This window comes from Triturus cristatus, chromosome 9 (genome assembly GCF_964204655.1).
Source record: "Triturus cristatus chromosome 9, aTriCri1.1, whole genome shotgun sequence".
Taxonomy (NCBI): Eukaryota; Metazoa; Chordata; class Amphibia; order Caudata; family Salamandridae; genus Triturus; species Triturus cristatus.
This window is the reverse complement of record NC_140592.1, coordinates 883147096-883161000: the sequence shown is the minus strand read 5'-3', so window position 1 is coordinate 883161000 and position 13905 is coordinate 883147096. Positions and strand designations below refer to the sequence as shown.

Sequence of the window (13905 nt, the reverse complement as noted above, 5' to 3'; positions counted from 1 at the left end):
TCATGCTACAATTGGTACTATTTCTAAATCAGGTGATCCTATGCCATACCGATTCTTCAAATCTTACTCTCTGGAAGAGCCTGAAATTAACTCTTAAGAAATCAGGGAGGGAAAAGCTTTGACAAAAAAGAAATGGAATCCCAAAGTGATCAGAATTTTTTTTTTTTTACCTCTCGGACCTTATACATTTGATAGATTCTCTGATGATATTGTAGCACAAACTAGGTTTACATTAACTAATGGCTTGGTAATGGATAGCAATATTGCCCAGAAATCTCTCATTCCCTCATATACCATCCTAACAATGAAAATATAAATTAAGCATTGGCAAAGCCAATATGGCTATGTTTACTGAGCTAACACATGCAGCGTAAGCACATCAAAGCCAACGAAAAGGGAAAGGTGTATTGAAGGCTACCTAACTTTCGATGCAGCCCTGTTTTTGTTTCTATTTCCTTTTCGAAAAAGGCCAAATAGCAAAGGACCCGTCCTTTTAGTCATCATTCAATTTCGATAAAATAAATAAATAAATAAATAACTATAATGAATGTTGCTTTGCCAACCCACCTGATTTTGACATGAAACAAAAAGAGGAGGGTTAGAGAGCCTTCATGTACTTGTATCTTGTTTCGCTGAAATGAAAAAAATATCGGTCTATCCTGGAACCACTTAGAAAAAGCTGCAGAGGAGAAGGTGGGCTAGGGAAAGAAAAAGCCATCAAGGCATATATGGGAGGTTGGTGTAGGGGGTAAATGAGGAGCGCACAGGAGAAAGAGATGGGGCAAGTGGGAGATACAAGAGTATGAGGACAAGGAGTGAACAGAGATGGAGGGAGGGGCAAAAGGGAACAGAGAAAAAGAACCGAAGAGTAATATGAGACATGTATGAGTGTGCTATAAGGAGCTTTTCAGGATTAATTAAAAAAGGCCTATATGATTCATAGTGTATGGCACACAAATGGTACACAAATGTTGTTTAATATGTAATGCCAATAGAGTGTCCATTTCTTTTGTTGCCCTGCAAAGTTCTTATATCCCCCTCCTGCCCCACTAATGTTCTGAACCCAGAGGTGATGCACAGCGATCCCACACCTATAGGACAACCTGGTGATGATACCAATACAAAATTTCCTGGAGGCTTACATTGACAGACCTACTTCCTACCCTATACTTGGTTAAGGCCATGTCCCCTCACTTACCTATCACCATCAATGAGAATGGCGATAAGGTACCCCTACTACCTTTCAGCTTTCCCAACACACACCAATCCTACTACCTTTTCCAGAAGGGTTTGGTGAAATGAAGTCTGTAATGTTGTGTAAATGGGAAGCTGACTGCTTAAAGTGATTGAAGAAGCACTTGGTCTCTGTGCCCTGGGCTCATTAGCTTGCCACTCAGCCCAGAGAACTCCAGAAATTTTCACCAGGGCCTACACAACTACAATCTTTTTAGGTCAAGCTTAGGCAGCAAATGCGCTGTCTCTTTGAGACATGCTATATTCGCTCTATTAATGTACAGCCCATCCACTGCTGTTCATTTGTTTGTTTCAGTGTCCTTTAAAATTCCTTGTGTGCTAGTGGTCAGTCCTTCCTCTTTGTCCCTCCTTTTTGTCTTTGGTTTCCTCCCACGGAGCATAGACTAAGTACTGTATCTTTACACCTTGGTTGCACCGCGCAGCCGATTAAGGTGCTGCCACGGTGATTGCCACCATCCACAGGGAAGCCCTTGCTCCTGGACACGCCTCCTGATGCTCGGTCACACCCCCCTCCCACTTCCTCAAATGAGGTGGTTCCCCCGCCGCGCAGCGGACGCGCTCAGTGGGCGCGCCGCCGGCGCGCCAAAGGCAAGCCCGTCTGCGAACGGCCGGGGACAGGGGCCACCCTCCCTGGTCCCCTTCAAATACGTAGGAAGTACTATAGCTCAGGACCCCCTCTAAAAGTCAGTTGTGGCCATTCCCATCATCCTTTAGACCTTCCCTCCTGCTGCTTAAACTGCAATACCAGGCTTAACACCTCTCAGCAGATAAATGATTTACAGAATTATACTATGCTTCTTCTAAACTGTAGATCACTTATTAAGCACAGACCGGAAATCTCGCTAATGATAGATGATTTAATGCCAGACGCTGTTTTTCTAACTGAAACCTGGCTTAACCCCGACTCCGAGCCTGACCTGATACAAGCACTTCCCTCCGGCTATCAAATTTCTCGCAGGGATCGCTCACAGGGGAAAGGCGGAGGACTTGCAATAATCTATAAATCTATTTATCAGTGCCACTGCACTCCGGACCCTATCCCAGACTGCAAAAGCATGTCTTTCTCCCTTAAGCTTTCCCCTAATGACAGCTTCACAGGAACACTTGTCTATCGCCCTCCAGGCCCTCTGAAACAATTTCACATTACACTACCCTCCGTAGCAGCAGAATTAGTTTTGTCCCCCTCCAATTTTACCTTGCTGGGCGACTTTAATATTCATTTTGACAACAGCGCAGATAGTACTGCAAATGATCTTACTGCAAACTTGGCCGCAGTGCAATTAGAGCAATTGGTCCGAACCCCTACTCATAACAAAGGACATTTGCTGGACCCTGTATTTAGCAACTGTAACAACCTCAGGGTAGGCCCCATCACCCCTCTCCCATGGACTGATCATTTTCTTATTCCTCTCATCTGGTCCATACACAAACCTATATCCTGCACTCCCCTCCCACGCAATATGAGAAACTGGTCCAGGCTCCCATTAAAACAGTGGACTAGGTCCCTGGCAGCCTCAAGACCCTCATTTTCTCAGAACCTCTCGGCAGACAGCAGGGAATTTGATAACTGGATCCGGAAATCCATTGATTCCATACTTCCCATTCGCAAAGTCACCTTAAAGAGACCTCGGGAAACAGCCCCGTGGTACTCAGATGAACTGAGAGGGAAAAAACGACTTTGCAGGCAACTTGAGAGGAAGTGGCGTCTGGGGTTTGCCACCACAGATAAAGTCAAGTACAGGGAAGCCATCAAAGCCTATAAAGCTGAAATAAAAATGCCACAATCCTCTTACTTTTCTGGCAAAATTATGAAGGCTGGATCCAAACCGAGAGAGATTTACCAAATAGTTAAAAGCCTCACCAAGCTCCCCCCTCCTGTAGTCCCAAATGACGACCCCACTACACGCTGTAATGACCTAGCGGAATTTTTTTTATCAGAAAATAAACAAAATGTATGGAACATTTACAGTCTCAACCCCAGAATCTTCCAGGGCTGAACCTCAGCCCTCCGCTAGGGTGGAGGGTCACACATACAAATTGCTCTAGATCATTTCCCCCTAATGGACCTAGAGTCACTAGAATCCATGATACTACAGGTGAAGTCAGGCTCTCCAAATGATCCAGCCCCACCCCGCACTATGACCACCGCCAGTAAAGTTATTCTTCCTACCCTCTTGGAGCTGCTGAATAACTCCCTGATAAAAGGAAGTGTGCCACCAACTTGGAAGCAAGCTATGGTGCGAAGACTTTTGAAAAAGCCCAACCTAGACCCCAACAATTATAATAACTACCGGCCCATTTCCCTTCTGCCTTGGCTGAGCAAAATTCTTGAGAGACACATTAACCTCCATCTTACAAGGTTCCTCGAATCTAACAACCTACTTGATGCTTCACAGACAGGGTTCCGCCCCAAACATGGGACGGAAACAGCTCTGTTAGCTGTGATAGAAGAAACTAGGCAGATCCTGGATCGAGGGGGATCAGTGGCAGTCATCCTCCTCGATCTGAGCGCTGCTTTGACACAGTTTGTCAAAAAAATCTGCTGGGCCGACTGTGCGACCTAGGAGTATCAGGAGATGCTCTGGCCTGGTTAGGATCCTTTCTGAGCGAAAGGACCTTCCAAGTCTTTGACGGAGATGCCATCTCCACAAGTAAACCTTTGGATTGTGGGGTACCGCAGGGCTCATCACTGAGCCCCACACTGTTTAACGTGTATATGAGGCCACTGGCTGAGACCGTCCGTCCTTATGGCATTAAGATCGTCACTTAAGCGGACGACACTCAGCTAGTGGTCTCCCTTGCACAGAAAAACAGAGAGCCGGTACAGGCCAATTTAACGTCCTGTATGGAAGAGGTCAGGAGATGGATGATGGTATCCTCTCTTAAACTCAACGGCAATAAGACTGAGCTCATGGTGCTTGGCCCTCCAGCTCTGTCCACTATTGATCGCCTATGGCCCACTACCTTAGACTCACCCCCAAGTCCGAAAGATAACATCAAAAGCTTGGGGGTTTGGCTTGATAAGTCCTTAACCCTTAACACCCAAGCCACAAAAACATCTGCAACCTGTTTCGGGATTATTAGGACGCTGAGAAAAATCTTGCCATTCCTGCCTTTTGAAGCTAAACAAATTGTTATTCAAGGCCTTATTCAATCCCGACTTGATTTCAATAATGCCCTCTATTTAGGGGCGCCGGAATACGTGCTGCAAAAACTCCAGCGGATCCAGAACTGCGCTGCACGCACGCTGTTGCAGATTCCACGCAGAGTATCAGCATTGCCCGGGCTGAGGACCTTACACTGGCTCCCTGTTAGGGAGCGAGTAAAATTTAAAGCCATGTGCATATCCCACCAAGCTTACTGGAGAACTGCCCCAAAAATCAATCATTCCCTGCTCTCCCCCTATTTCCCCGGTAAACAACTCCGATCCACTCACGCATTTCTAGCAGTAACGCCCCGGTTCAAGAGGTCGAGAGCAGGAGGAAGGTCCTTCACGCTCAATGCTGCTAAGATGTGGAATTCTCTTCCCCCACATCTCAGATCGAACCCGAATCTGTCATCCTTTCGAAAGGAGCTTAAAACGTTCCTATTTAGCAACTGCTAACCCCTTGCTGCTCTCCTCAAAGCACTATCCTCTCTATCAGCGCCTGGATGCCTCAGGGCAGCAGCCGCGCTTAACAAAACCCCTTTTCTTCTTCTTCTTTCTTCTTTCTTGTTTATCTGTTCATTTGAGGGACTATTTTTTTATTCCATTACTGCTTGTGTTACAGTGTGAGTGCATGTTTAGCTTCAGCGCATGTATTTTATTGCATCTTAATCCCTGCTCCCTCCTTCCCCTGTTGTTGCTGCCATCCTTCCCGCACCTCCCACTCCGTTGCTTGTTCAGCGGGCGAGCGCTTGAGGTTTACTTCCTGTTTAAAGCAGCATTGATTTGAAACTGTAGGATACAAGAGCCTTAATTTTCTCTCTTTGTGAGAGCAACAAGGTGATTCAGCCATTTAAGAACATCGGCATCTTATATTTTCTCAAAATGAAGAAAAATACATCCTTCCCACACCTATCACTCCATTGCTTTTTCAGTGGTTTACTGCCTAAGGTTTACTTCCTGTTTAAAGTGCCATTGATTTGAAACTGAAGGATACAAGAGTCCTCATTTTTTCTCTATACAGAGGGAAACAGAATGGGGACTATAGTCAGCAACATTAACATTTCTCCTGAGAGCAACACAGCGCTTCAGCCATTTTAGAACATCAGCATCATATATTTTCTGAAAATGAAAAAAGAATGTTGATAAAGTTTCTATGGGGCTGCCGACAATGGGTGTGATAAAGTACTGCATTTTTGCACTGTACGGTATTGATTTGTCTTTCAGTGTATGCAATCAATGTTACCAACCCACTTGTGCTTGTTGTGATTTTGTTTTATTTTTGGTTAAGGATGGGTAGAGTCCGCGAAGTGTCATAAATACTCGGCCGCGCTCAGCGGAGTTCAGTTGTGCTGCTCACAATGGTTTTTAGCGCTGCAGTTTGTCCCACGCTTTAAAATCAGTGTGAACGGCACCACACCTTGCTCCAGAGGGCACTGCTGCTTTCTGCTGCTCAAGTCGACATTCTACTTTAGTGGCAGCTTCTTCAACGTGAATGGCAAATTTCTCAACGTGAGCAGTCACCACATGCCGCAACCCGCCCGCAATGAAAAATCTCACCGGGAGGAGGTCTAGCGTGTGATTTTTCCTCATCCGTGCTCACCAACTTACCGATGGCGAGCCGCTCGAGAGAAAAAACTCTGCTCTGCGTCACTTCGCAGAGTTTATCCGAACTCTGTGCAGAGTGCGAAGTGGCCAAAACTTTGCGAACTCTGCCAGTGGAGCAGAATTCTTCGCCCAACCCTATTTTTGGTATCGAATTCTCCTTTAAAATGTTCATCAAATTGTAATTTTTGTATTATCTGCTCCTTGGATTGAAGCTTAAGTTTTCTATTTTAAGATGGCTGCTGTTCATTACAGCTCTGCCAAGAAGAACATCCTCGTCATCGGTAAATACTGTGCTCATATTTTTCACTCTCTTGTGGCCTGTACATTCTCCTCCTGGCTTGATTGGCGGCTCTGGCTCCCCTTTGCTCCTCGTGGTGGCTGAGCGAAGAATGGCTTGGCAGGAACGATAGAGTTACTTCTAGTGCAGACGTGATGTTAGTAGCCGCTGCAGCAGAGTGGGAGGAGAAGAAGGAGAAGAAAGAAAGGAGTTAAAGCACACAGCAGCAGAGGAGCCGCTGCTGCAGCCAGGCCCCTGCCAGCAGCACATTGTCCATCCGCAAGAAAGACCAACGAAAACTCGCATATGCTCAGTCATGAGTTTATTATGTAGAACCACACAGACATTGTGTTGTGCCTGGCTATGGTCTTTCTGCTAGGGCTCATGTTCAAGGTGAGCCCAGGGGAGACCATCGACATGCACCTTGGGATGGGTGGCATGGGCACATCAGGCAAGCAGTGGCCAAGGACTCTGCCTAAATTAGAGGTGGATGTTATCCCAGCAGCAGCGTGAGCAAACTCATCAGTCTTGAGGAACCCGTTTACTGGGGCAATGTCCCACCTCACAGGGAAATGGAAAACGCCCACCCTGGGGTCCCATTGAATACCATGCCCTTCTATAGATTGCCGTTCTGAAGGCCAGAATAAGAGCGAATTCAGTGTGCCATCTGATGCCTCTAATCACAACAAAAGCTGTTGGTGACAGCACCATCTGGCAGTAGAACGTTCCCTTTGTTGTTTTTGAGTTAGCGACCCAAAAATGGACGAGTCAATAGCCCACCATGTTTACTTGATGTACATAAGGGGACGGACGCTTTAATGATGTTTGCTCAGAATTAATTAGTTTCATTAGTGAGCCCCCGAGCTTCTAGTTCATCGATGGTACAAACGTAGAAGAGCAGTAAAGCCCAAGGTTAAATTCCTACAGTGGCATTGCTTTAAATGGCAGGCATTGTGCCTGCACTTCTGTAATTTGAAAGGGAGAGTACCATCACTGGTGCATTATTTTTAGTGGCACGTCTCAGAAGCAAGGTAAGTCGCTGTTATTTATGCACACCGGTCAAGTATGAGGCACTTGAAAGCATTTTTATAGAGCTTAATCAATGTGATTTTTCATTTTTTAAAGCTTTAGGGTTTTGGGTATTTAATATGTCATGATTAAATGTGCCTCTGTTATATCTTATTTCACTAAATGCTTTTTGTCTTCATTACCACGTATGAAAGCAATCCAAGATATATACGTTCAGACTACCAGTTGTACAAAAAAACTAGTCTGTTGTACAAAAATAACACTTTAAATAAGTACTTCTCAATGTAGTGCTAAATGCACCTATTAGTGTCAAAGCTTCTTTATTAAAGAAATACACTTTTTTGAATTTTGAAAAGTCTTTATCATATTTTAATTAAATAGCACAGAAGCCCATCCTTGGGTGTGTGTGTGGCCGTTCACCGGTGGCATGTGAAGTATTAGTAAATGTTGTAGCACCAGGATATTGTGCTGTATGGCTAAATACTTATAAGGTCGAGACCTGTTGGCTATGCCAATGCTTGTTTACTTAAGAGGCTATGCAAATTAAGGTCTTGTAAGATAGAAGACCATTATTAAAGGGGAATACAGGGGTTCTGTCTTTCCTAACTTCTTCCTTACTCTCCCCCATTTCTCTGAATCACTGTGGTAGAGTGGATTTTTCCATTATCATGGAAAAAGTAGAACATTTTATGCAAACGTCCCCTCTATTTTATGGTGTACTATGGGAGCTTTGATGAATTGTCCTCTTGATTTATCATTCTACCACAACCCCTGAATGGCCATACAGAACAATAATATGTCATTACCCGTTAAATCTTTTTATGGTGCATGTTTTTACAATAGTAAATAAAGTCTTGCCCAGGAACCTTTTGGTTACACATACACTGTGTAAGCTGCATTTCAGTCAGTCAGTCACGTGTTGTGGGTTACATGCATGTAACCTCTTTCCTACAGTGAGTAAGTACTTTGTGACTACATGTACCAGTATGCATTAGGGGAAACTATGGTGGTCTTTCTGGCCTGTGTACAACCCCACCCTTTTGATTACCTGCAACAGGCTCCTGCTCGATAGAGCTGTTAGAAGGTTTCTGGAGCTCAGCAGTAGCACCTGAGAGCTGTGCTGGCAATAGTCATAGAATAAAGCTGTGCTGGCAATAGTCATAGAATAATACAACGGCCTAGCACCACTAAGACTTGCCCTTCTGTAAATGATTGAAGCTATGAAACATGTTTCATGGGTTAAAAAGCACAGGGGCTGCAGTTAGACATGCAGCCCCCATCTTCTACTGTGAGTACAGACTTTGGACCTGATTACGATCTTGGCGGACGGGTTACTCCGTCACAACGGTGACGGATATCCCATCTGCCAAAATATAAACCCCACAGGATATAATGTGATTTATATTTAGGCGTAGCGGGTATCCGTCACCGTTGCGACGGAGTAGCCCATCCGCCAAGATCGTAATCAGGCCCTTTGTGACACATGTACCAGCAATCATTAGGGCCAACTAGGGTGGTCTTGCCAGCCTGTGTACAACCCCACCCCTTTGATTACCTGCAGCAGGCACCTGCTTTATAGAACTGTTGATTTGGTTCCTGGAGATCAGGGTTAGTGCCTGGGAGCTGTGCTGGCACTGATACAAGAATACCACAGCAGCAAGAGATTGCATCCGCACCACCCGCCAACTAAGGTTTACCCTTCCGAGAAATACTGAACGTTTGAAATATGTGTCATGAGTTTTCAAGAACAGAGGCTCCCCTTCAACATGCAGCCACCACTTTGTACAGTGAGTAAAGGAATGTGTGTATACATGTACCAGCTAGCATTGGGGATGACTGGGATAGGCTTGCCAGAACCAGTCAGCAGTAATTGTTTTATTGGTGTATTTGTACCTCACACACTGTACGAACATAGGTTTAATGTGAAGTGTGCTGTTAACAGTCATATTGTATGTTTACTTTTCCTAATAGGAGTGAAAAGTATGGTCATGTTGTACGTTTGAACATATTACATAATATATCCGTTCTGGTGACAAGTCCTGAAACAATAAAGGTAAGGCAGAGCAAGATTTTTAAATAATGTGTTTTGAACATCTTCTGGTGCCTGTCATTCCTGCTATAAATAGCATACTAGCTTACCTGTGTATGAAAATAGTAGTTATGTATTCAGAGAATTTGTTTTAACACAATTGAAAAGTAAGGAATACTGTGTGACCTTTGAGGTCATGCAATTTGTTCCGATTCATTTCCCCCAAACCCCCTACTGAAATAGTCATAGGTGTCATATTAAGGACAGCTGCTTGATGGGAATGAACCTTTCTATTTCCACTCTCTTGTTATCAGTTTTAAATCCAGTGTGGATATTTGTATCTCCCTGTTTGCATTAATGGGGAAAAACTAACTGGAAAATCAAGGAAAGATTATATAAAAATTGAGTGTTGTCATATGTGGCCTGATGTACAAAACCCTGTTCAGCAAGCATTTACAATGCAATGGTCTCGGCATTGTTAAAGTTAGAGCTATTGGCATTACTCATGACATTATTTTTGTTTATGTTTTTTTTTTAAACATTTAAAGAAACGGCATTGTTATTTACAATGTCAATAGCTTAATCACTCTCAAATGCGAGACCTATTTGCACCCACACAGAGCCACACACAAAGCCACCCACACACACAGAGTCACCCACAGAGCCACTCACAGAGCAACCCACACACACATAGAGCCACCCACAGAGCCACCTACACACACACACGCAGTAGCCCACTGACCTATTTACATTATGTGGTTTTCCGCGACATCGTATAACCGTATAACATCGGCACAGCAGGCTTTGTAATCTGAATATTTTTTGATTAAAGAATACTAAAAACAAATGAACCTCACATTGTGCGGTGCCCTTGATCACAAATATACACATTTACAGTGCGGCTACAACATTTTTCTATATAAAGGTTTCTCGTTTACTTGTTGTCAAGCATCAGCCAGCTCACAGAAGTAACAATCCCCAACCCAGCAGCAGTGGCATCATTATGTACTCTGAGGGTTCGGGTGCGGGTGCGCCTTGGAATAATGACGCCTGATCTAAGGAATACCACTAATTATATTCATATTTTCCATGGCATCTAATGACGCAACTATCGTCTAGGTAGCACATTATCAAAGCGGCCACACCCCAAGGCAGGTATGCCCCTTTTGTCATGAGGGATAGGCATTCTGGGACTTGTAGTTGCACATTTAACACTGAGTAGGGACTAAAAAATATTATTAACATGCAAAGTGCTTTTGTTAAAAAGCCTGAAAGAGTCACACGTGATATGTGGATCCTTGTGAACCATGTATTGTGAAGTACATAGTCCTCACACACGGGAATTTTTGATATAGAGACACCGCGGTACATGGTCTTACAGAGTGGAACCACACACCAGGGGGTTCGCCTGAGCTAACTGGTGGGAGCAGTTATTTTAGCGACCCAAAATTGGTAATCTACATAAAAATATGCAATTTTCTAATCACAGATACCTGCGTTCAGAATCAGCTGTTTGGTGTTTTAAATATACAACGAGGTAACTAAGCAATGTGATGTGGCCACATGACTTGTGTCAAGTTTATTGTGGACCCCGAGATTTGACCCACGTCCGTAAGCCTCAGGGTCAAATCTAGAGATTTTCAATGTTCAATAAAAAGTTCAACTGTGCGGTGCTCGTTTAATAAGTCCAACCTGTAGCCTGCGGGTTTCAGTCATCTGCAGCAGGTGCAGGAATACTCTGAGCTGTTTCTCCGGTGCGCGCCCTGGACATGTTTACAACTTCCTGTAGCCGCGTGAGGGTAAGAGGGCCTAGCGGGGGCTGACAGCTCTGACGAGAGCGCGAGGCGGGGGCAGGGAAGGATCCCCTTCTGCTGACTCGCACTGCCTGCCACCCCCCCCACCCCCCGGGTCTCAGGTGCATGCTCCGGTCCCCGCACGACTCCTCCAGAGAATAAAACCCGGCCCAGAGAGTTCATGTAACAGGTGTGAGAGAAAAACACCACGACAAGCCTGCGATCAGCCCCGCGGGGAGGCTGATTATGTTATTGAGTTACTCCGGGAAGAAGCCGAGAGAAGAGAGAGGAAGAGAGGCGCCCCCAGGGGACGTGGCGTCCATGTTACGCACAGAGGCTCTTTCACCGGGACTCTGTGCCTGCACATGGACCCGGCGCCGACCTTCAGGGGAGAGGTCACCGGCCCAGATTGAGGGGGCGACCGCTGCCATATCCATTAACACCACCGCCTTTCTCCGAGGTCAAGCAGAAATGCCTCGGAGAAAGGCAGCGGCATTTTCGGATTCGGGGGAGTGTTTTTCTTTCTCTCCTCTTGCCATTGGCTGGAGGAGAGAAAAACACGCCCAGCGAAAAGTAACAAAAAAACACGCCCCCGAATCCGAAAAGGACGGGGCTTGTTTTGCGAGACAAGCCTCTTCTCCAATGGCTGGCCAGCATTTGAGAGGCCAGCCAATGGAGAAGAGGAGAGAAGAGGGGCGGGTTCAAGCCCCTCTTCTCCAAGTCATTAAATCTCGCGAGCGAGACTGCGCAAGCGCAGCCTTCGCTAGCCGAGACCTAAAAACGAGTTTGCGGAAATTGCACACCAATTGGTTTGTGGAAACAGGAATACTGTTTATAAGGCAACCTATGTACAAAGAGCTTGCAGCAATAGAATGGAATGCTTTCCCAAGAAATTATCAGTGATCAAGATTTCTTCAAGCATTCCATCCATAATTGTTTGTTTTTCTCTGTGGGTTTCTACACTTAGCCAATTCTGTTCCTAGTTTCTACAGAGCATGGACAAAGGTGAGAGCACTTGGGCATAACACATGGTTTGAGGTCATGATCAGCGTACAACAGGCTATATCTAGAAGGTAAAATGGCAAGGGGGCTCGGCTTGTCCATATTTACTGAATACAGGTTGAAAAGGTTTAGCTAGGCACTGTGTGCAGTACCCACAGGATAGTAGGGACATGGTATAAAATATGTCCTGAAGAGGCATGCCATCCTGCAGTCAAGCATAATGACAGGCCACAGAAAAACGGAAAATATACTATATAAATTATTTGGAGTTCAATCAGTCAATAGTTTTGTTTGGTTAAAAAAATAAATACAAAACAATACGTACAACACAAAAATACAATCACCAAACTAGATAAATTAATCGCTATCAGCATTTCATAAAACCTTAGGTTGTGCTTGTCACATGAAATTGGGTAGCAATTATTGGGGGGGGGGTGTTATAAAATTGACTCAGGAGATCATTTGTTATTGCATCGATTTGGAGGCTTGAGGCAAGATCAACTGGCTAAATTACATCAGGAATGTTTACTCCAACTTTGGTCATCCTGAACTGTTTGATAGCCTATGGAATATTAGCCACTGTGACAAACTCGGGGTAGAATAACATTTATGGTGAGAATAGTTGTGCACAGAAGGGTACTGAACTTGTCGTCATCAGTCACGTCCTTTATTTAAATAATGTTTACTCCTGGTTTGCAGCCTTCTTTGGATTTCGTTTTTAATAAAAATGAATCTTTTATTTAGGTTTAAAGTGGGTAGTGTTCACCAACTGTCCTAATTTCTTAAGGGATTTGAAGCTGGTAAAATAACAGAGCTATGCCTCTCTGATATCCCACCCATTCGCACTGTGAAACATTTCGTTTTTTGTGATGTATACAGACAATCACGAGTAAAGGATCTTGTTCCAATATTGCAAAAAGTAAGATTCCCTGATTATCAAGCAGCTTTTGTATATTTACAGATGCTGTCTTCTGCTCTGTCCTATTAAGCTTTCGGACAATTTTGAAAGATGGCTTTTAAGTCAAAGGGGCTGATTTAGAGGTTGACAGAGAGGTTACTCCATCTCAACAGGGCTGGAGTAGTACCTTCCCTGCCCAACTCAGAGACCACCCATCCTATTAGAAGTGGACAGACCTACAATATGTCAAAGAAGGAGCCTACTCCTGCTTCTTCGCTGACATACTCCTCTGATGACCCGACGGAGTACAGGCCGATCTAGGTAAGCCATCTGACCGTCCTTCCAATTTAGAGTGGGGGCAGATTGATTTCTTTTGCTGTCCATCCCCGTCAGGTAAAACCAGGCAGTGAAGGACAGTAAAAATAAACAAGCATTTGCAATGCAATAGGTCCCTCATTTCCTGGAGTTGGAGCTATTGGCATTGTAAATGGCAATGCCTTTTATTTATGTGTTTTGAAAACCTGCAAGCGGTGCGTAAATACACACTTTGTACTTATAGTCCTTGCTTACCAGTAAAAGAGGCCCAGTTACTGCCAACTTCAATAGGTCTTGCATTTTAAAAGTTAATGCATTTTTAAAGTTATTGTTATTTGTGTTCTAAATGGCAATGTCTTTTACTCATGTGTTTTGGTTTGGAGTGTGGTGGATGTATGAACAGAGACACAGCTGCAGCACTGCCTAGAGGACTTAGAATGTGGAATTGCCACTGGGACCAGAGAAGCAGCTATCAGCACTGTCTAGAGGACTTAGAATGGGGGATTACCACTGGGAACAGAGACACAGCTGCAGCACTGCCTAGCAGACATAGAA

General features: G+C 44.6%; 1 protein-coding gene across 2 annotated transcripts in view; it reads left to right on the top strand.

Moving 5' to 3' along the window:
• Window positions 1-13905, top strand: part of LOC146799015 (cholesterol 24-hydroxylase-like) — a 202211-nt gene that overhangs the window by 44040 nt on the left and 144266 nt on the right. For both annotated transcript variants that reach the window (XM_085626412.1, XM_085626411.1), the window contains exon 3: window positions 9285-9366. In XM_085626412.1, coding sequence (XP_085482538.1) covers window positions 9285-9366 — 82 coding nt within the window. The remainder of the gene's footprint in view (window positions 1-9284; window positions 9367-13905) is intronic.